Source organism: Oryctolagus cuniculus, chromosome 4, assembly GCF_051225735.1.
Source record: "Oryctolagus cuniculus isolate XC-2025 breed Fujian yellow rabbit chromosome 4, ASM5122573v1, whole genome shotgun sequence".
Lineage (NCBI taxonomy): Eukaryota > Metazoa > Chordata > Mammalia > Lagomorpha > Leporidae > Oryctolagus > Oryctolagus cuniculus.
The window spans coordinates 83,189,139-83,211,386 of record NC_142870.1 but is presented as its reverse complement, the minus strand read 5'-3'; the positions used below and the strand labels follow the sequence as shown (position 1 = coordinate 83,211,386).

General features: G+C 42.3%; 1 protein-coding gene across 2 annotated transcripts in view; it reads right to left on the bottom strand.

Moving 5' to 3' along the window:
* PAK2 (p21 (RAC1) activated kinase 2) overlaps positions 1-22,248 on the bottom strand; it is a 115,948-nt gene that overhangs the window by 12,618 nt on the left and 81,082 nt on the right. For both annotated transcript variants that reach the window (XM_017346650.4, NM_001082756.1), the window contains 7 exon segments: positions 20,840-20,947; positions 19,686-19,818; positions 15,931-15,994; positions 12,880-12,928; positions 12,304-12,416; positions 9,570-9,687; positions 6,931-7,030 (listed from right to left, as the gene is read on the bottom strand). In XM_017346650.4, coding sequence (XP_017202139.1) covers positions 6,931-7,030; positions 9,570-9,687; positions 12,304-12,416; positions 12,880-12,928; positions 15,931-15,994; positions 19,686-19,818; positions 20,840-20,947 — 685 coding nt within the window.

The following is a 22,248-nucleotide window of genomic DNA, read 5'->3' as shown; positions in this document are numbered from 1 at the left end:
TTGCAGGTCTCCCATGTGGGTGCAGGGGCCTAACCATCTTCTGTTGCTTTCTCAGGCACATTAGCAGGAAACTGGATCAAAGGTGGAGCAGCCAGCTCTCGAAGTGGTGTCCATATGGAATGCCGACACCACAGGCAGAGGTTTAACCTGCTATGCCACAGCGCCAGCCCCATGCCCATTTCTTAACTAGATTGCTTGTTTTTGTTGTTGAGTTTCTTGAGTTCTCGATCTGTTCTATAAATTAATCATGTGTTAGATAAACAGTTTACAAATATTTTCCCTTGGCCGGTGCCGTGGCTCACTTGGCTAATCCTCCGCCTGTGGCACCGGCACCCCGGGTTCTAGTCCCAGTCAGGGTGCCAGATTCTGTCCCAGTTTCTCCGCTTCCAGTCCAGCTCTCTGCTGTGGCCCGGGAGTGCAGTGGAGGATGGCCCAAGTGCTTGGGCCCTGCACCCACATGGGAGACCAGGAGGAAGCACCTGGTTCCTGGCTTTGGATCGGCGCAGTGCGCCCACCATAGCAGCCATTTGGGGGGTGAACCAACGGAAAGGAAGACCTTTCTCTCTGTCTCTCTCTCACTGTCTAACTCTGCCTGTCAAAAAAAAAAAAAAAATTTCCCTCATTCTGTCATGTCTTTTCATTGTACTGATTATTTCCTTTGCTGTGCAGAAGATTCTGAGTTTGATATAATCCCACTGTTCACCTTCCTTCTGGCTGGCTGTGCTCACAGCTCATACCAATGTCTTGAAGTGCTTCCCAATATTTTCATGTATCAATTTTATAATTTCAGGGCTTACATTTATGATTTTTTTTTTTTGACAGGCAGAGTTAGACAGTGAGAGAGAGAGAGACAGAGAGAAAGTCTTCCTTTGCTGTTGGTTCATCCTCCAATGGCCGCCGCGGACAGCGTGCTGCAGCTGGCGCACCACGCTGATCCAAAGGCAGGAGCCAGGTGCTTATCCTGGTCTCCCATGGGGTGCAGGACCCAAGCACTTGGGCCATCCTCCACTGCAATCCTGGGCCATAGCAGAGAGCTGGCCTGGAAGAGGGGCAACTGGGACAGAATCCGGCGCCCTGACTGGGACTAGAACCCTGTGTGCCGGCGCCGCTAGGCAGAGGATTAGCCTATTGAGCCATGGCGCCAGCCTCCATCTTGATTTTTTTTTCTTCTTTTGGCTCAGGAATGCTTTGGCTATTCTGGGTCTTTTGTGTTTCTATATTAATTTTTTTTTTTGACAGGCAGAGTGGAAACTGAGAGAGAGAGACAGAGAGAAAGGTCTTCCTTTGCCGTTGGTTCACCCTCCAATGGCTGCCGCGGCCGGCGCACCGCGCTGATCCGATGGCAGGAGCCAGGAGCCAGGTGCTTTTCCTGGTCTCCCATGGGGTGCAGGGCCCAAGCACCTGGGCCATCCTCTACTGCACTCCCTGGCCACAGCAGAGAGCTGGCCTGGAAGAGGGGCAACAGGGACAGAATCCGGCGCCCCGACCGGGACTAGAACCCGGTGTGCCGGCGCCGCTAGGTGGAGGATTAGCCTAGTGAGCCCTCTATATTAATTTACAGTTGTGTTTTTCTAATTCTGTAAATTATCATGGGTACTTCGATAAAGATTAGGCTGAATCTGTAAATTGCTTTAGATAGTATGGACATTTAATGATGTTAACTCTTCCAATCCATGAACTGGGAACAACTTTGATTTTTTAGTGCCCACCATGACTTCTTTTTATTTATTTTTTTCCACCATAACTTCTTTTATCAGTGTTTTATTAATTTTCATTGTAGAGATATTTCTTTGGTTAAATTTAATCCTAAATACTTAAAATTTTTTGTAGCTATTATGAATGGGATTTCTTTCTTGATTTTTGTTTCATCAAGATCAATACTAATGTATTAAAAATGATACTGTCAGCTGGCTCCTGGCTCCTGCCATCGGATCAGCGCGGTGCGCCGGCCGCAGCGCGCCGGCCGCAGCGCGCCGGCCGCGGCGGCCATTGGAGGGTGAACCAATGGCAAAGGAAGACCTTTCTCTCTGTCTCTCTCTCTCTCTCACTGTCCACTCTGCCTGTCAAAAAAAAAAAAAAAAAAAAAAGATACTGTCTGGCCGGTGCCGCAGCTCACTAGGCTAATCCTCCACCTGCAGCGCCGGCACACCGGGTTCTAGTCCCGGTTGGGGCGCTGGATTCTGTCCTGGCTGCTCCTCTTCCAGTCCAGCTCTCTGCTGTGGCCCGGGAAGGCAGTGGAGGATGGCCCAAGTCCCTGAGCCCTGCACCCGCATGGGAGACCAGGAGGAGGCACCTGGCTCCTGGCTTCGGATCGGTGCAGCGCCGGCCACAGCACACTGGCCGTGGCGGCCATTTGGTGGGTGAACCAATGGAAAAAGGAAAACCTTTCCCTCTGTCTCTCTCTCTCACTGTCTAACTCTGCCTGTCAAAAAAAAAAAAAAAAAGATACTGTCTCTCATATGTTGATTTTGCATCCTGTGACTTCAGTGAATCGGTTTATCAGTTCTAACAGCTTTGTGGGGTAGAGTCTAGGTTTGGCCATGTACAAAATCATGTCATTTGCCAACATGAATATTCTAACACCCTTTATTTCTTTTTCCTCTCTAACTGCTCTTGCTAATACTTCTAATACTTTACTGAATAAGAGCAGAGAAGTGGACATCTTTGTCTTGTTCTAGATCTGAAGAGAAATGCTTTCAGATTTTCCCCCATCCAGTATATTGGCTATTGGTTTATCATATATATGGCCTTTATAATTTTGAGGTGTGATTTCTATACCTAATCTGTTTATGGTTTTCATCAGGAAGGGATATTGAGTCTTAGCTAGTCTTTCTCTACATCTCTTGAGATCATCATACACTTATTTTTTTTTAAAGGTTTATTTATTTTATTTGAAAGGAAGGGAGAGTGAATCTGTCACCCACTGGTTCACTCCCCAAATGCCTGTAATGGTCAGGGCCTTGCTCTGAGCCCTGTTGCCCTAACCAGGGGGCCTCCCAGGGAAGAGCAGCTCCCGAGCGCGGCTGTGTTAATTCCTGTGTCCGGGCCCCGCCTGGGTACCCTTGATCCTGGTGATGCCTTGTTTGGGGTCCCCCGGGGTTGGGTGGGGAGGGGGAGTCTGCTTGAATGTACGCCGCTCATTCCCTGGGAGCCTGCACCCCGGGGTGCCCACCCGGCTGCCGCCCGTGTGACTACTGAAGCTGCTGTTCTTCCTGGGGTTGCCAGCACCCAGCGAGGGGGGCCGTCGCTAGCAGATGAACCTGAGTTGTTTGTTTTGCACTAAAGTTCCTGTGATTTAATAAAGTTCTGTTAACCAGAAAAAAAAAAAAAAAAAACAAAAAAAACAAAAAACTAGAACTTCATCTGGTCTCCCATGTCGGCGGGCAGGGACCCAAGTACTTGGACCATCTTTTCCTGCTTTCCCAGATGTGCCAGCAGGGAGCTGGGTCAGAGGCAGAGCAGCCAGGACTCAAACTGGTGCTGCAAAATGGGGTGCCAACATTGCAAATGGTGGCCCAATCTGCTACACCACAATCCTGGGCCAGATTCTGGTTTTTGCTCTTCATTCTGTTGATGTGATTTATGACATTCCTTGATTTGCAAATGTTAAATCGCCTCTGCATCCTGGGGATAAATCCACTTGATTGTGACTTATGATCTTTGTTAATGTAATGTTGGTCTGTTTGCCAATATTTTGTTGAGAATTTTTGGCCCCATGTCTATCAAGGATATGGGTCTGTAGTTTTCTTTCTTTCTTTCTTTCTTCTTCTTCTTTTTTTTTTTTTTTTTGACAGGCAGAGTGGACAGTGAGAGAGAGAGAGAGAGAGACAGAGAGAAAGGTCTTCCTTTGCCATTGGTTCACTCTCCAATGGCCGCCGCGGCCGGCGTACCGCGCTGATCCGATGGCAGGAGCCAGGAGCCAGGTGCTTTTCCTGGTCTCCCATGGGGTGCAGGGCCCAAGCACCTGGGCCATCCTCCACTGCACTCCCTGGCCACAGCAGAGAGCTGGCCTGGAAGAGGGGCAACCGGGACAGAATCCGGCGCCCTGACCGGGACTAGAACCCGGTGTGCTGGCGCCGCTAGGTGGAGGATTAGCCTAGTGAGCCGCGGCGCCGGCCGGGTCTGTAGTTTTCTTTTTGTATTCTGTCTTTTTTTGGCTTTGGTATCAGAATAATGCTGGCATCATAGAGTTTGGCAAAGTTCCATTATTTTCCATATTTGCAGAGTATTGAAGTTAGTTCTTTTTTACGTATTTTGTAGAATTCAGTTATAAAGCCATCAGGTTCCAGACTGTTTTTGATGGGAGACTTTTAATTACTATTTCAGTCTCACTACTTGTTATGGGTATGCTTAGAATTTAGAGCTTTTCCTCCTTTCCACCATTCAACGCATTCTTTTTCATATGTAACCACTATTAATAACTGAGTTTATAAGCCTCAGACCTTCCATTTTACATTTATATATGTATGAACAGTATCTATAAACTATCTGGCTTACTTTACCTAACCAGGATCTTCTATAAACTTTTAAAAACTTTCAATGGGTCAGGCACTTGGTGCAATGGTTAAGTTCTACCTGGGATACTCACATCCCTAGATCCAAGCCCTGGCTCTGCTTCCCATTCCAGCTTTCTGCTAATGCACACCCTGGCAGGCAGCAGGTAATGGTTCAAGTACCTGGGCCCTTTCCACCTTAACTGAGACCTTAACTGAGTTCCAGGCTCCTGGCTGTGATGGACATTTGAAGAGTAAACCAGTGGATGAAGATCTCTGTCAGTCTTTCAAGTAAAAAAAATGAAAAATAAATTCAAAACTACTTTTTAGAGATCTTTCTATTCATGTTAATCTGCCTCATTTGAAACCATAAAATATTATAGAATATGAAAATGTCATTATTTATTCCTTTATAGCTCAACACCTAAGATAGTTTTTTGTTTACAATGTTACAGAGAACATCTTTGCAGTTATTGTGATACATAAGCTCAGTAACTACATGAGAGAATCCTAAAAGGGCAATTAGTAAGTCAAATAATATTTATCACTAAAGTGAATACTTAACAAGTCAGGCACTACTCCCAAGTGCCTTAAAATATCTAATCCTCATGAAAACCCTATCAGATGGGTATAGTTGTTATTACATTTATTACCATTTGTAAAATGGGAAAACGTAGGCATACACACACACACACACACACACACACACACATATATGTTTTAAAGATTTATTTATTTTAAAGTCAGCGTTACAGACAGGGAGATCGTCCATTTGCTGGAAGATGGCTGCCAACAGCCAAAGCTGGGCTAGGCTGAAGCCAGGAGCCAGGAGCTTCATCCTGGTCTCCCATGTGTGTGGCAGGTGCCCAAACACTTGGGCCGTCTTCTGCTGCTTTTCCCAGGCCATTAACAGGGAGCTGGATCACAAGTGGAGCAGCTTGTACATGAACTGGCATCTTTATGGGATGCTGGCACCACAGGTGGCAACTATAGCTGCTATGACACAATACCAGCCCCTGAATTAATTTTTTTGGATAACATTTTATCCTAGTCTAGTCTACCACTTACTATATGAAAGACCTTGGGTAAGTTATTTAGAATGATGTATGCATGCAGGCACTGTGGTTCAATGGGTTAAGCCACTGCTTGGAACACCCAATCCCATATTGCAGTGTCTGAGATCAAGTCTCACCTCCACTTCCAATCCAGCTTCTTGTTAACACACACTTTGGCAGGCAGCAGGTGGTTGTTCAAGTAACTGGTTTTCTTCCACCCATACGGCAGATTTAGAAGGAATTCTTAGCTCCTGGATTTAGCTTGGCCCAGGTCTGACTACTGTGAGCATTTCAGGAGCAAACCAATAGATAGAATATCTCTATTTCTCTGTCACTGCTGCCTTTCAAATAAATAAATATTTTTTAAAAATATATATGCCAAGGCCTATATTGTGGCACAGCAGGTAAACTGTCAACTGTGATGCTAGACCCCATATAGGCACTGGTTAATGTCCTGCTGCTCCACATCCAATCCAGCTCCCTGCTAATGGCCTGGGAAAAAGCAGTGAAGACAGCCCAAGTGTTAGGCCCCTGCTACTCAAGTGGGAGAAGCTCCTGGCTCCTGGCTCTGGCCTGGCCCAACCCCGACTGTTACAGCCATCAGGGGAGTGAACCAGCAGATGGAAGATCCTTTCTCTGTCACTCCCTCTCTCTGTACATTTGACTTTCAAAATAAACAAATAAATAAATCTTAATATCTTTAATTTTACAAAGTTGGAGCAATCTCAGTAAGAGCTTCTCTGGAATCCTCCAGAGGGCATAATCAGAACTGAGAAATCACAGCCAGCAGAGGAAAGAGAAGCTCAGGATTGTTTCGTGGCTCTACTATGTCTGACACAGAGGGACACTATGTCGTGGCTCTCCTATGTCTGACACTGAGAGAGGACTGTTTTTTCAGCATGCCGTATCTGAGGGCAAGGTCATACAGCCCAGCACTTCTCTATTAAGCCATGCTCTAAAGAAGTCAGAGAAGGCTGAAGAGCATAAAAAAAAAAAAAAAAAAAAAAAAAAAAACAGGCAGAAACAAATTCCACTTAATCTTTTTAAGATGGTTAACATTACCAGTCTTAGGCAGTTCCTTTGAAGCTTACATTTTTAATGCTCCAGAGAATTCCCTGAGATATAAACTATTATTTTCCTTATTGAATTAATGAGAAAATAGACACAAAAAGATGAAGTAACTTGTCCAAAATTATTCACAAAGTAGTAGCAGACCTGCTATTTAAACCTAGGCTGTCCAGCTAGGAATCCAATTCTTTACCATTAAATCTCCTCCCCCCTCTATTTATTAAATCATAAAAATATTAACAGAAGTGATTTCACATTAAACAGAAGACAGGAGTATAATAAAAACAAATGGTATTTCTTCATTTATTACTCACTAAGTTTAACTGATCCTTCCATCCCCAAAAGCACATTGTCACTTTTGATGTCTCTGTGGATCACTTGATTAGCATGTAAAAACTCCAAAGCCTGTAAACACTGAACAGAAGAAAAACACCTATCAATGAAACATTCCTGAAAAGTCAAGGGAGCTCTGTATGCAGTAGTTAGGGCCTAAGCATTGCTTCTACAATCTAGCAGAATATCTTCCAGGGCTTAGATTTATAAATAAGAACATCCTCTCACGTGCAAAGCTAGGAAAATACGCCTTAATTAACTAGCTCTCCTCCTGTCTGATCTCACCCAGCGACACCCAGTCCATTCTCTACCACTGATTATCACTCAGTCTTCAAAGGTCTAATATATAAAACAAAGGGCAGGTGAGTCAATACAACTTCTAGGCCTTTTCAGTCTTCAATCCCTAAAGGTGAACAGCACTTGGTAGCAGGCACACACTCTAAAGAAATCATTAACAGGAGCAGGTGTTGTGACACAGGGGGTTAGGCAGCCACTAGTGACACACACATCCCATACTGGAGTTCTAGTTCAAGTACCAGCCACTCTGCTTCCCACTCAGCTTCTTGCTAATGCAGCCTGGGAGGCAGCTGATGATGGCTCAAGTGCTTGGGCTCCTGCCACCACATGAGAACTAGATGGAGTCCAGGACTCCTGGCTTTGGCTCAGTCCAACCCTGGTTGTTGCAGGTTATTCTGGGGACTGAACCAGTGGACAGAAGATCCCTCTATCATACTTTCAAATAGATAAAAATACATTTTTTTAAAAAATATAAGCATTTAAAAAAAATCAACTCAACAATAAGGAATAAACCTTGTGGAGCGGAACACATTTGGCCTAAGAGTTTAAATGCCATGTCCCACACTGTAGTTGTCTGGGTTCAATTCCCAGTCCTGGCTCCTGATTCTAGCTTCTTCCAATGCAGACCCTGGAAGGCAGCAGTGAAGGCCCAAGTGACTGGGTCCCTGACATCCACATAGAGACCTGAGTCCCCAGTTCCTGACTCTGGCTCCAGTCCATTCTGGTCATTGCAGGTGTTTAGGGAAGGAATCAGCACATGGGAGCATGCTGCGTGAATCTGTCTTTGCCCCTCAAATAAAAACAAACCCGTGATCATTCCCACTTGAATCTGAGCCACTGAGAAATGGGTAAGATGCTGGTGGTCTGGGTCAGTCTAGCTGTTCATTAGTGTGGCCTACGACGTCTGCCTCGTTTATTCTATGGCAAACAGTCCATCAGGACACCAATGGTGAAAAACTAGCTTTCCTCTTATGCCACGTTTCAGAAAGTAACAGGTCAAAAGGTGAAGACAGATTCTTCCCTTCCTTAATCACAAGAATGAGTTTAATAACTCTGCCCCAATGCTTCTGAATATGAACTGAGAGCACCCATTGCAAACTCAGGAAAAGTTAATTTTTACTTTTCATTCTCATCAAAAAGAACAACAGATAAAGTCTACCCATGATTTATAACTTAAAAAAACCTCATTTGAAATACACTACTAGTCATTCAATGAAACAATGGGGTATTAACACATTACATTTAGCAGGCACTTAATGAGATTCTTAAAAAGCATGAAGTCCCAGAATAATACCAGTACAAATAAATAGAATCAAACTTCTTGCAATTTTTAAACATTGGCATATGGAAGAAAAGCCAAGTGAAAGGTTATCGGAGGAACTCCTAAAATTAATTTTACATCAATTATGAAAAAGGTATTACAAAAACTAAGTATAAATAGACAACATTATTATGTTTCATCAACTTTTAACTATGATCAAACAGTCTTTGTTAAGGGACATCATATTCAGAACTATTAATAAGTTCTTATTTTATTCCTTCAGAAGGGTGTTAACCATTATATGGAGCACCATTAGTTCAGAATTAAAATTTTAAATGAATATATTTTTAAAATGTATCAAAAATTTTTTCATTTTATTTGAAAGGCAGAGAGAGAGAGAGAGAGAGTGCATGCCAAAAACAGAGACAAACAGATCTTCTATTCACTGATTCACTTTCAAAATGTCCCCAACAACCAGGGCTGGGGCAGGTGGAAGCCAGGAGCCTGGAATTTAATGTGGGTCTACCACGACCTTTACAAGCTTGCCCTTTGTGACAAAGTCTCCTATGATTTTAGAAAAAAGCAGCACTACAGTTTCATTGGCAATAAGTAAACCATTGACTTAAGTCTTTCCTGAGAAAAAGATTCGATAGAAAGAAAGGTTGATTTGGCTTTGACTTCGGCAACTTATGTTGAGTTCAGCAGATTAAAATAAGCACAAGGGTACTTCAAAAATGGAATTACATGATAAGATGCATTTTCTACAAACTTACTGAAGTACCTTTGTGGTATGTCTAGAAATTCATTAATGAACACAAAGAAACAACCAATTTCTTTACTCGTACTGGGTCAAGGTCAAAGTTTCATTTCCTGATTATCCTGCACAGGATGGGAAGGGCTGAAACTCTCATGCATGATGAAATGGAATGGGCTAACTTGCAGAGTATGTACGCTGAGAAATTATTCCACATAATAAAAGTTACAGAAAAACATTCCTTTGATTCTTTTAATCTCTGGCTGACTACAGATCACCATAGCTTATCACCATGGGAGCAAACCCACCTCTCTGCACACAGCTGCAATCTGCGCTTCATCCATGCAGGTTTCTGTTACAACATCAGTAAGTGAGCCACCAGCAAGGTACTCCATTACCACGAATAATTCATCTCCCACTAGGTAACTAAAAACAGAACACACAAAATACACTCACATTTTCGTTGTCTACACACATGGTTCTCTCTGTTAACGAATTCAAATGTAAAACATCTTGATGAGAGCTAGAGAATCAGTATCTTGAGAACTAGAAAGAAAACCTGAAAAGATACTACACACAGCTCAGAAAAATAACTAAGGATCATTTTGATGCTCCTGAATCATTCTGAGTATGTACATACATGGATTATTCCAAGTAAAATAACCCCATAAGGTGAGAATTATGAATCCTGTTTTGCAGATGAAGAGACAGGGGCTTGAAGAGGTTCAATAACTTATTCAAAGTCATAACTACTAAGTAACAGAACCAGAATCAGAAGCCAGAAACCAATGATGTAAACACCATGCCAGAGTGACTTGAAATATTACTTTTTTTTTTTTTGACAGGCAGAGTGGACAGTGAGAGAGAGAGACAGAAAGGTCACCCTTCAATGGCCGCTGCGGTCAGTGCGCTGTGGCCGGCGCACTGTACTGATCCAAAGCCAGGAGCCAGGTGCTTCTCCTGGTCTCCCATGCAGGTGCAGGGCCCAAGGACCTGGGCCATCCTCCGCTGCACTCCCGGGCCACAGTAGAGAGCTGGACTGGAAGAGGAGCAACCGGGACAGAATCCGGTGCTCTGACCGGGACTAGAACCCGGTGTGCCGGCGCTGCAGGTGGAGGATTAGCCTATTGAGCTGCGGCACCAGCCGAAATATTACTTTTAAAAATTGTACCTGAAAATTTTATTTTTCTCATTCTAAACAAATTTAAATATGGAAGAAAGTTGCCTATAATCCTGTAACTCCGATAAAACCACTATTACATTTTCATCTTCTGCTAAGTCTTTCATTCATATGTTGTTAAGTATTTAAAAAGTGGTTGTAGTAATATACATAATTTTCTATTCCGGTTTTTGTTCTATTATTCAACATTAATTCCTACACTAAATGAGAGGTTTTAAAAACATTATTTTCATTATTACTTGAAAGGAGAGAGACAGACAGACAAACAGACACAAAGAGAACAGTCAGCCAGAGTTTTCCATCCACTAGTTCATCCCCCAAATGCTCACAACATTTTTCCAGGAGCCTGGAACTCAAGTGAGGTCTCCCACATGGGTGGCAGGGATCTGAGTACTTGAGTAATCACCTCTGCCTCCCAGGGGCGCATTGGCTGGAAGATGGATCAGAAGCAGAGTAGGCAGGATACAAACCAGTGCTCTGATAGGAGATAACAGGCATTCCAAGTGGCAACTTAACAGCTGAGCCAAACACCCACACCTAAATGAGGTTTTGGTAGATAATATATAATTTACTCATGAAACCCAACCTTTAAGATAAAAATTCATAGAATATATGGTCCTTTGTTTAAATACCTTCTCTCATTTGCCATAAGATATCCCTGTAGAAAAATAAACTTTGAATCATAATGTGCTTTTACCTCTCCTCCTTCAAGTTTATTTCTTAGCTCTGACATTTTTAGAAAATATTTATTTCAAAGGCAGAGCTATAGACACACATACATGGGGTTGGAGGGAGAATGGGAGAGAGGTGGTGGGAGGGAAGGAGGGGGAGAGCGAGAGGGAGAGAGAAAAGAAGAGAGGGAGAGATCTTCCTTCCATTTGCTAGCTCATTCCCCAAGTGGCTCTAACAGCTAGAGCTTGGCCAGGCAGAAGCCAGGAGCCAAGAGCTTTTTCCAGGTCTCCCATATGGGTGCAGGGGCCCAAGCACTTGGGCCATTGTCTGCTCCTTTTCTCAGGCCACTAGCAGGGAGCTGTTAGAGGTGGAGCATCAGGGACCAGAACTAGCACCATATTGGATGCTGGCATGGTGGGGCTTAACCCACTGTGCTACAATGCTGTCTCCTGATGCATTTCTTTTCTTTTAAGATTTCTTCATTTATTTGAAAGGCAGAGTTGGGGGGGGGGGATTTTCTATCCACCATCTACCAGTTCAGTCCCTAAATGGTCACAATAGCTGGGGCCAGAACAAGTGGAAGCTAGGAGCCTGGAACTCTATCTGGGTCTCCCATGTGGGTGGCAGGGGCCCAACTACTTGGGTTATTTTCTAGTGACTTCCCAGGCACATTAGCAGGAAGCTGGATTGGAAGTGGAGCAGCTGGAACTCGCATGGAGTTCATAAGTGATGCCAGTGTTGCAGGCAGTGACTTAGACCACTCTGCTACAACGTCAGGCCCAGTACTGACATTTTTTTTTTTTAAAGATTTATTTATTTATTTGAAAGGCAGAGTTACAGAGAGGCAGAGGCAAAGAAAGAGAAGTCTTCCATCCACTGGTTCACTCCCCAAATGACCACGAGAACTGGAGCTGGGGCTATCTAAAGCCAGGAACCAGGAGCTTCTTCCAAGTGGCCCATGCAGGTATAAGGGTCTAATGACTTGGGTCTTCTTCCACTGCTTTCCCAGGCACATTAACAGAGAGCCAGATCTGAAGTGGAGCAGCCAGGACTTGAATCGGTTTCCATATGGATGCTGCCACTGCAGACGGCAGATTTATCTGCTACACTCCAGCACTGACATTTAACTGAAGCAATTAGCCCCTTCAAACCATGAAAATTAAAATTTCCACATTTTTAATTCCAATTACCTGTCCAAGAAGTTAACTATGTTGGGATTTTTTAACTCTTTCATCACCAGAATTTCATTAATGATCAATTCCTTCTTTGGCTGTTTCTGTAAATTAATCTGTTTGATAGCAACCTATAATGGAAACAGAATTGAAGAAAACTCAACAGATTTTCTAATCCTCATAGAAAATTACAAACAACAGTTAACAGTTTAACTTATTAAATACATATTATATTATACAATGAGATTGTAACTCATTCACAGTTAGTAATTCCACACTGCATATGCACAACTCTTTGCAATATACAGAACCTAAATATTTTTAGTTTTATCTTGACGTTGATTAACCAATCCAAATCAGTACAGCAGCAGGAATTAACCCTCTTTTCATTCCAAGCTAGGAAAATAATCTTTTAATATTTGTTTATTTATGATACTAAGTTATAATTCCTTTTTCCCCTGTGAGAAATGCTATAGATACACAAAGCAGGTCTCTTCAACTGGAAACAGACTTCTCTTGATTATTCTCAGCTTTAATCTAGTTTTCTGCTACATGGAAAGCTAATAACATTCAGAAGCATGAAAAAGTAGCTACCTCCTGTCCCAATGCCACATCAGTAGCAGTGAAAACTGTACCAGAAGCCCTAGAGGGAGAAAAGATAACAAGATTTAAGGTTTCTAAATCACTGTAATATCCAAAGACTTTACACTTCAAGAAGTCAAAAAAGGATTAAAAAACATTTAAGACATCACCTGTAAAAGAAATAAAAGTCAAAACAAAATCAAAGGAAAAGAAGATGAAAAAGAGGCAAGCCTTGTGACTAAAACTTATGTTTGAAATAGTTCAGAACTATAAAAATATTAGGGAAAAATGTAACCTAACTCATGAATACACTTCCTTGCTCAGGAAACAACTACAAATGACTGTGAAGGTTCCTGCCCATCGTTCCTGAAAGGCATCCTCCCTGCTCCCAGTGGTCACCTGTATTTGATGGCGTCATTTCCACACATTTCTCTAAACTGAACTAAAGGACACAGGGGTATATCTTTATAGAATATACTAGCACTCAGCCTGATTTTTAAACATTATACAGTTTGATTTTACACATTTTTCCTGCAACTTATTTTTTTAATTAAAAATTTTACAGTTATTTGAGAGACAGAGAGCAAGCACTCTCCCATCTGCTGCTTCACTTGCCAACTGCCTATAAAGGGACAGGGCTGGGCTAGGCTGAAGCCAGAGCCCAGAACTCAATTCAGATCTCCCGCGTGGGCAAACGGCACTCAACATTGCTTGTGTTATCATCTAGTATCTCCCAACGTCTACATTAGCAGAGAGCTGGAACTGGGAGCTAGAGCAGGGACTTGAACCCAAGAATTCTGATATGGGACATGGGCATCTTAAATACTACACCAAATGCCTGTTCCAATCAACTGGCTTTCCTTAGCTAACACTGGATTTGTGATGGTCATCCATATAGATAGATATTATTCTTGATCATCATTACTATTATATATATTATTTATCCATTATTATGCTAAAAAGCAGTAAGATGAATCTCACTTTTTTTGTGATTAAAAAACAGTGCCCAGGGGCCAGAGCTGTGGGCGCTGGTTTGAGTCCCTGCTGCTCCTCTTCTGATCCAGCTCTCTGTTAATGGCTTGGGAAGGCAGGGGAAGATGGCCCAAGTCCTTGGGCTCTGCACCCACGTGGGAGACCTGGAAGAAGCTCCTGGCTCCTGACTTCAGATCAGCGTAGCTCTGGCTGTTGCAGCCAACTGGGGATTGCATCAATGGATGGAAGACCTTTTTCTCTCTCCTTCTCTCTGTAACTCTACCTCTCAAATAAAAAAACAAAACAGAACAAATAAAAAGTGCCCCAACTGAATTTAGTTAAAAAAAATTTTAAAGCATTTTTCAACACAGGTTCTTTCTAATGTTCTAGAGCTTAAGTTCTTTCTAAATCCAAAGAGCACTTCCCAGAGATCAGTAACAAAAACATCGAGATGTTTACCTGCTTCCAAGCAACAGAAAATAAGAATTGTTAGTATAGTTTAAAAGCATAAATTAGGCCGGCGCCGCGGCTCACTAGGCTAATCCTCCGCCTAGCGGCGCCGGCACACCAGGTTCTAGTCCCGGTCGGGGCTCCGGATTCTGTCCCGGTTGCCCCTCTTCCAGGCCAGCCCTCTGCTGTGGCCAGGGAGTGCAGTGGAGGATGGCCCAGGTGCTTGGGCCCTGCACCCCATGGGAGACCAGGAAAAGCACCTGGCTCCTGGCTCCTGCCATCGGATCAGCGCGGTGCGCCGGCCGCAGCGCGCCGGCCGCGGCGGCCATTGGAGGGTGAACCAACGGCAAAAAGGAAGACCTTTCTCTCTGTCTCTCTCTCTCTCACTGTCCACTCTGCCTGTCAAAAAAATAAAAAAAAATAAAAAAAAAATAAAAAAGCATAAATTAGACAAAATCAGATCAGTAGATGCAAAAAGATCAATGATCAACCATGTCATTTTTTTTAAAGATTTATTCATTCACTTGAAAGTCAAGAATTACAGAGAGACAGATCCTCCATCAGTTGGTTCACTACCCACATGGCCTCAATGGCCACGAGTGGACCAGCCCAAGGCCAAGAGCCAAGAGCCCCATCTAGATCTCCCACATAGATAGCAGGGACCCAAACACTTGAGCCATCTTCTGCAGCTTTTCCCAGAACACCACCAGGGAGCCAGATCAGAAGTGGAGTGGACAGGACATGAATCAGTGTCACATGGGATTCCTGTGCCACAGGCTTTACCCACTATGCCACAATGCCAGTCCCAACAATATAATTTTAAGTACATGTTTTTATTGCCTATGATCCTGCAATAAATACTATTCTTATCTATTAAATATACTTTACAGGCAAATTTTCCACCTCTCTGATTCTTCACCTTCGATGCAAACTGATCTTTATAACAAACAATGATGTAGGGGCCGGCGCTGTGGCGTAGCTGGTAAAGCCGCCACCTGCAGTGCTGACATCTTTTATGGGCACCGGTTCGAGACTCAGCTGCTCCACTTGCGATTCAGCTGTCTGCTATGGACTGGGATAGCAGCAGAAGAAGATGGCCCAAGTCCTTGGGCCCCTGTACCTGCATGGAGATCTGGAAGAAGCTCCTGGTTACTGGCTTTGGATCGCCTAGCTCCGGCTGTTGTGGCCAACTGGAGAGTGAACCAGTGGATGGAAGACCTCCCTCCCGCTCTCCCTCCCTCCCTCCCTCCCTCCCTCTCTCTCTCTCTCTCTCTCTCTCTCTCCCTGCCTCTCCTCTCTGTTTAACTCTGACTTTCAAATAAATAAATCAATCTTTAAAACAAAACAAACAAAAAGTGATGTAAAGTCATTGATAAATGATATTTTAAACAGCATCTAATAACAACCAGATTACTTATTTATACAAATCCCCAAGAATATAACTTAGAGAATATGTAAGTGCTCATTGTCAGGAGGCAAGAGATGCAGGCTGTATACCTAGAAAATAATGAATACTGTTATAAACACAAATACAATTATAAATATGTACTTACTGTAAAAGTACAATAAAAATAACAAAAAAAATATAAAAAAAGAAAAAAGATACTAAAAAAAATAAAAAAAAAAAAAATATGTACTTACCCTTGTCCAATTTTTTCATATCTTGTATATTTTTTCTTAGGGTCACCTATGCTCACAATAGTTCCTATTGTAAACAAAAACAAGAAGTTTAAAAATCAGTTAAGCATTTTGTTTCCCCAAAGAAACCTTTTATTTAAGAATACAAACTTTATACATTTCATAAGTACAACTTTAGGAATATAATGATTCTTCCCAGCATATCTGCTCTCCTACCCACACTCCCACCATTCTCCTCCTCCTTCCTCTCCCATTCCCAGTCCCATTCTCCACTAAGATCCATTTTCAATTAACTTTATACACAGAAGACCAACTTATACTAAGTAAAGAATTTAACAATTTGCACGAAAAAAAAAAAAAAACACAAAAACTGTTCCTCAACAGTCAAGCAAGGGCTGTTCAAAGTCATCACATCTTGAAGTTAATTTCATTTTTTTAAAAGAAACTTAATTAACTTTAAAGAAGCACCCAAGAATGATACCTTTTTTCTGCAAGCAGTTAGACATAACTATAACTTATGAGACATAAGAATATCCTCCACTTAATACACTAAAATGAAATAAATCTTTGAGAACAAGTTTTACTGTTAACTCTCAAAATACAGGCTGGCGCCATGGCTCAATAGGCTAATCCTCTGCCTGCAGCGCTGGCACACAGGGTTCTAGTCCCGGTCGGGGCGCCGGATTCTGTCCCGGTCACTCCTTTTTCTGTCCAGCTCTCTGCTGTGGCCCGGGAGTGCAGCGGAGGATGGCCCAAGTGCTTGGGCCCTGCACCCGCATGGGAGACCAGGAGAAGCACCTGGCTCCTGGCTTCCGATCAGCACAGCTGCAGTGGCCATTTGTGGGGTGAACCAACAGAAAAAGGAAGACCTTTCGCTCTCTCTCTCTGTCCACTCTGCCTGTCAAAAAAAAAAAAAACAAAAACAAAAACAAAAACAAAAACAAACAAAAAAAAACAAAAAAACAAAAAAACAAAAAAAACTTTTGAAGATAGAGGTCCTACATGAGAAGTTAGTGCTGTGATTCTTGTTAATTTAACAATTAACACTCTTATGTATGACATCAGTGATCATTCGAGGCTCTTGACATGAGCTGCCTCAGCTATGGAAGTGTTTTGAACCCACAAACTATCAGTATTTAGACAAGGCCATAAGCAAAATGGAAGTTCTCTCCTCCTTTCAGAGAAATACATCTCCTTCTTTGATGACCACTTTTTTCCACTGGGGTCTCTGTCACAGAGACCCTTTATGTAGGCCTTTTTTTGCCACAGTGTCTTGGCTTTCCATGCCTGAAATGTTCTCACGGGCTTTTCAGCCAGACCAAAATGCCTTTATGGGCTGATTCTGAGGTCAGAGTGCTACTTAAATCGATTGTCGTTCTCTATGAGTCTTCTGTGTGGACTGCTTCCCATGTTAGAATAGTCTCTCCTTTTTAATTCTATCTATTATTATTACCAGACACTTGATCTTATTTGTATGATCCCTTTAACACTTAATCCTATCTATATGATCACTTTAATACTTAACCCTATCCATATGATCACTTTAACACTTAAAATGTTATTTTTACCACCCAGCTTAAGGGGATTTGGGGGTTCCATAGCAAGCTTTTAGACTGTACCCTTAGAAGTAAGTCCCTAGGAATGTATGCAGAACTATAGAGCTTTACAAAATTCATACATTTCATAATAACAACTTTAGGAACATGCTGATTCTTCCCACTGTGTCATACTCCCACCACTCTTCCTCCTTCCTCTCTTATTCCCACTCTTATTTTTTACTAACATGTATTTTCTCTTTTTTAACTTTTATTTAATAAATATAAATTTCCAAAGCACAGTTTATGGGTTATAATGGCTTCCCCCCTCATAACTTCCTCCCACCCGCAACCCTCCCCTTTCCTGCTCCCTCTCCCCTTCCATTCACATCAAGATTCATTTTCAATTCTCTTTATATACCGAAGATCAATTTGGTATAAATTAAGTAAAGATTTCAACAGTTTGCACCCACACCAAAACACAAAGTGTAAAATACTGTTTGAGTACTAGTTATAGCATTAATTCACATTGTACAACACATTAAGGACAGAGATCCTACATGAGGAATAAGTGCACAATGACTCCTGTTGTTGACTTAACAAATTGACACTCTTGTTTATGGTGTCAGTAATCACCCTAGGCTCTTGTCATGAGTTGCCAAGGCTATGGAATGAGTTCGCCAACTCCGATCTTATTTAAAAGAGGTCATAGTCAAAGTGGAAGTTCTCTCCTCCCTTGTTTTTAAAAATTCATTTATTTGAAAGGTAGAAGTACAGAAAGAGAGGGAGAGAAAGAGATCTTCCATCTGTTATTTCACTCCCCAAATGGCTGCAATGGCAAGGCAGAAGCCAGGTGTCTAGAACTCCATCTGGGTGGCAAAGGCTTGAGTACTTGGGCCATCTTCTGCTCTTCTCCCAGGCACACTAGAAAAGGAGCTGGATTAGAAGCAGGTGTCTGCATGGGATACCAGCATGGCAGGCGGTGGCTCTACTCACTGCACCGCAGTGCAGGGCTCTGTGTATATATTTTCATCTACTTGAAAGGCACAGTGACAGGGACACACAGACAGAGACGCAGAGATCTTCCATCCACTGTTTCTTTCACTCTCCCTCCTGGGGTCTCCCTGTGATGCTGGCATAGCATATCAGAGTGCCAGTTTGAGTCCCAGCTGCTCTACTTCCAATCAGGCTCCCTGTTAATGTGCCTGGGAAAGCAGCAGAGACAGTCCAAGTACTTGGGTCCCTGCCTCCCAGGTGGGAGACCCAGATGAAGTTCCAGGGTCCTGGCTTCAGCTTGAACCAGCCCCAGCTGATGCAGGCATTTGAGAAGTGAAACAGAAGATGGACGATCTCTCTTTCTCCCTATCACTCTGCCTTTCAAATAAATAAAGTAAAAATCCTAAAAAAAAAAGATGCTAAGGGCAAAAACATACCAAAAGATAAGAGATGTGACAGGTAAAGGTCATAACTGAATGGTGACAATTACTAGTTTTTTTTTAAATAAGCAGGTCCCCTAAAAGAAGAAATATTATATATGTCTACAAAATAGTGGAATAAAAGCAGGTTTACACATGAAAGTACTGAGAAATCAAAAAATAAGTAGATGTATAGCATATAAATGTTTAAAATAATCCATCCACAAAATAGTTTTCCTTGTTTTCTCTGGGTCAATGTTCTCTAGTGTTACTTTACCCCTGTCACCAGACATTATTAATACCCTCTCCCTGGATCTATTTACATTTTTTCAATGTTCAATTCAGGCTAATGATAAACAGTTGGTGTATTAAAAGGAAGAAGAGAAAAACATTTTCCCCAGACAGCTTTTGTTCTATACACAAATCTACAGAAGGTCATCCTGTTTAATTATTTAGGGACCTCTGCAGGTTCGTACTAAGAAGGTACAGGTATACATAAATTATATACAAACATGCTTTGGTAAGGTTTCCATCTATGTACCTTAGATAAAAGGTATTGCTTCCAAAGATACTATTGGTGAAACACTGCCACTGGTCAACACATAAACTCTTTCAAATGCACTAATAAACAAATAAAGAAGATATTACTTTGGTTTCACCAGCTTTTCTCTGAAGTTATTATTCTTTATGAAATTAATTTATCATCTACCTTTAAGTCAAAATATAAGTAACAAGTTAAAATTCACTGGGAAAAATGTTTTAAGAAATGTTAAAAATTTAAGAGTAATGTAAAATGTAGGTAACATACGTAATTTCTCCATAATCTCTTCATCTGTCATCTTGGTTTTCTTTTTCTGTTTATCTGAAGACTTGGCACCACTATCAACATGAGAATCACCAACTGGTGCAGGAATAGGGTCAATTACAGACCGTGTATAAATCTGCAGAGACACAGCACAACGTTGAGTTTTTGTTTTTTTTTTTTTTTTTTTAAAGACAAAGAATGATCTTAGGCTTAATGTGTACCTCACAGGGTACACATTAGACAGAAGCTGCAATCAAGAGCAAAGCCAGGACTCAAACCCTCCAGTATGGGATGCAGGCATTTCAAGTGGTATGTTCACTACTGTGCAAACACTGGCCTCAAGATTTGAAGAAAGATATTTTTACTGGTACTCTATTCAGTTGATTTTTGACCAAAACTAAGCAGCTTCTCCCATTGCTCTAAAGAACGGGAATATTTTCAGACTACAAAAAATAATGTAACTAAGAAGAATGAGTGTTAAATATTTTTCTATGGCATAGCATGTTTATATTCTGAAGTTTAGCCAACCAGTTGTATAGTAGTATAGTAGTGCAGTAGAAAGAAGCAAAGCTTACAAATTAGGCTTTTATTACAAAAGGTATATAAAATGCAAGAGAACAGAATCTCTGACACTGAAATAACTATTGTTGATTCCTACAAGAACTCTGACAGAAACATAACGTCTACCACTCCATTTCAAACAGTGAGTTCTAAGGAATAAAGAAAATACTCTAGCAGAATTCTAGCATTAGATCAGGATCCAGAGCTTCACCTGCCAACTGTGCCACCACACTGCATTTCACTGCAAAGCACCTGCCCTCAGTCTTACTTGTACTTGTATTAGTACAGGGAGAAGGACAGCACTTGCTATTTTCTCTTTTTGGCTCCCTATAAAGTCATTATTATTAAAATTCTCCTCTACCTGGTTAGGAATTTCATTCTCAACCACCTGTAGAGTGACATCAAGGCTTCAAGAGAAATGTAGAAGCCATTAGATTTCAATTTCAAAAAACTAGCTTCTGAAGAACAGTGTTTAGGCAATGATCTCCTAGTTCAATCTCCCCATACTAAGATCTTCTAAACTCAAAGACTTTCTAAAACTAGTCAAATACTGTTTTTAAAACACACATAGCCCAGTTCACTACTCCAGCACTCACTGATTTTGTATGATCTGGCCGTGGGGCAATAACAGGAGGTGCCGCCTCTTCGTCATCGTCATCTTCTTCTGTTACTACTGCTGATGTTTCTGATACCTTGGTATTCAGCTGCATTTATCATGTAAGCAAAGGAAGGAAGACAAGCCAATAAAATTAAAAGTTAACAATATTACTCTTTGTTAAACATATTTGAGAAAGTTTACTTCCTTTAATAACTCATTTCAAAACGATAAATCCTCACTGGTTCTAATACAATAAATTTTAAAGATTTTATTTAGCTGGCGCCACGGCTCAATAGGCTAATCCTCCACCTAGCGGCGCCGGCACACAGGGTTCTAGTCCCGGTCGGGGCGCTGGATTCTGTCCCGGTTGCCCCTCTTCCAGGCCAGCTCTCTGCTGTGGCCAGGGAAGGCAGTGGAGGATGGCCCAAGTGCTTGGGCCCTGCACCCACATGGGAGACCAGGAGAAGCACCTGGCTCCTGCCTTCGGATCAGCACAGTGCGCCAGCCACAGCACGCCAGCAGTGGCAGCCATTGGAGGGTGAACCAATGGCAAAAGGAAGACCTTTCTCTCTGTCTCTCTCTCTCACTGTCCACTCTGCCTGTCAAAAAAAAAAAAAAAAAAAAAAAAGATTTTATTTATTTATTTGAAAGTCCACACTGCAGAGAGACAGAGAGAGGAAAGAGAAATATCTTCCATTCATTGGTTCATTCCCTAGATGGCTGCAATGGCCAGAGCTGAGCTAGGTGGAGCCAGGAGCCAGGAGCTTCTTCCAGGTCTTCCATGTGGGAAAAGGGGTGCACACACTTGGGCCATTTCTGCTGCTTTTCCAAGCCTTAGTAAGGAACTGGATTGGAAGTAGAGCCTCGGGGACACAAACCGGTGCCCGTATGGGACATCGGCATAGCAGACAGTGGTCTAACCCACTATGCCATGATGCCAGCCCTCTAATACAATAATTTTAAAAGTAAAGATGATTTTGAGGGTCGGTGCTGTGGTACAGTAGGTTAATCCTCCACCTATGGCCCCGGCATCCCATATGAACACTGGTATGAGTCCTGGCTGCTCCTCTTCTGATCCAGGTCTCTGCTGATGGCCTGGGAAAGCAGCAGAAGATGGCCCATGTGCTTGGGCCCCTGCACCCATGTGGGAGACCTGGAGGAGGCTCCTGGCTCCTGGCTTTGGATCAGTCCAGTTCTGGCCTTTGCAGCAATTTGGGAAGAGAAAGGAAGACCTCTCCCTCACTGTCTGTAACTCTACCTGTCAAATAGACAAATAAAATCTTAAAAAAAAAAAGAGATGATTTTGAGTTATGCGAATGTTTATGAAATGTTTATGGAGATCATCAAATATTCTTTTTTAAAAAAAGATTTACTCATTTATTTGAAAGCGTTAGAGGCAGAGGCAGA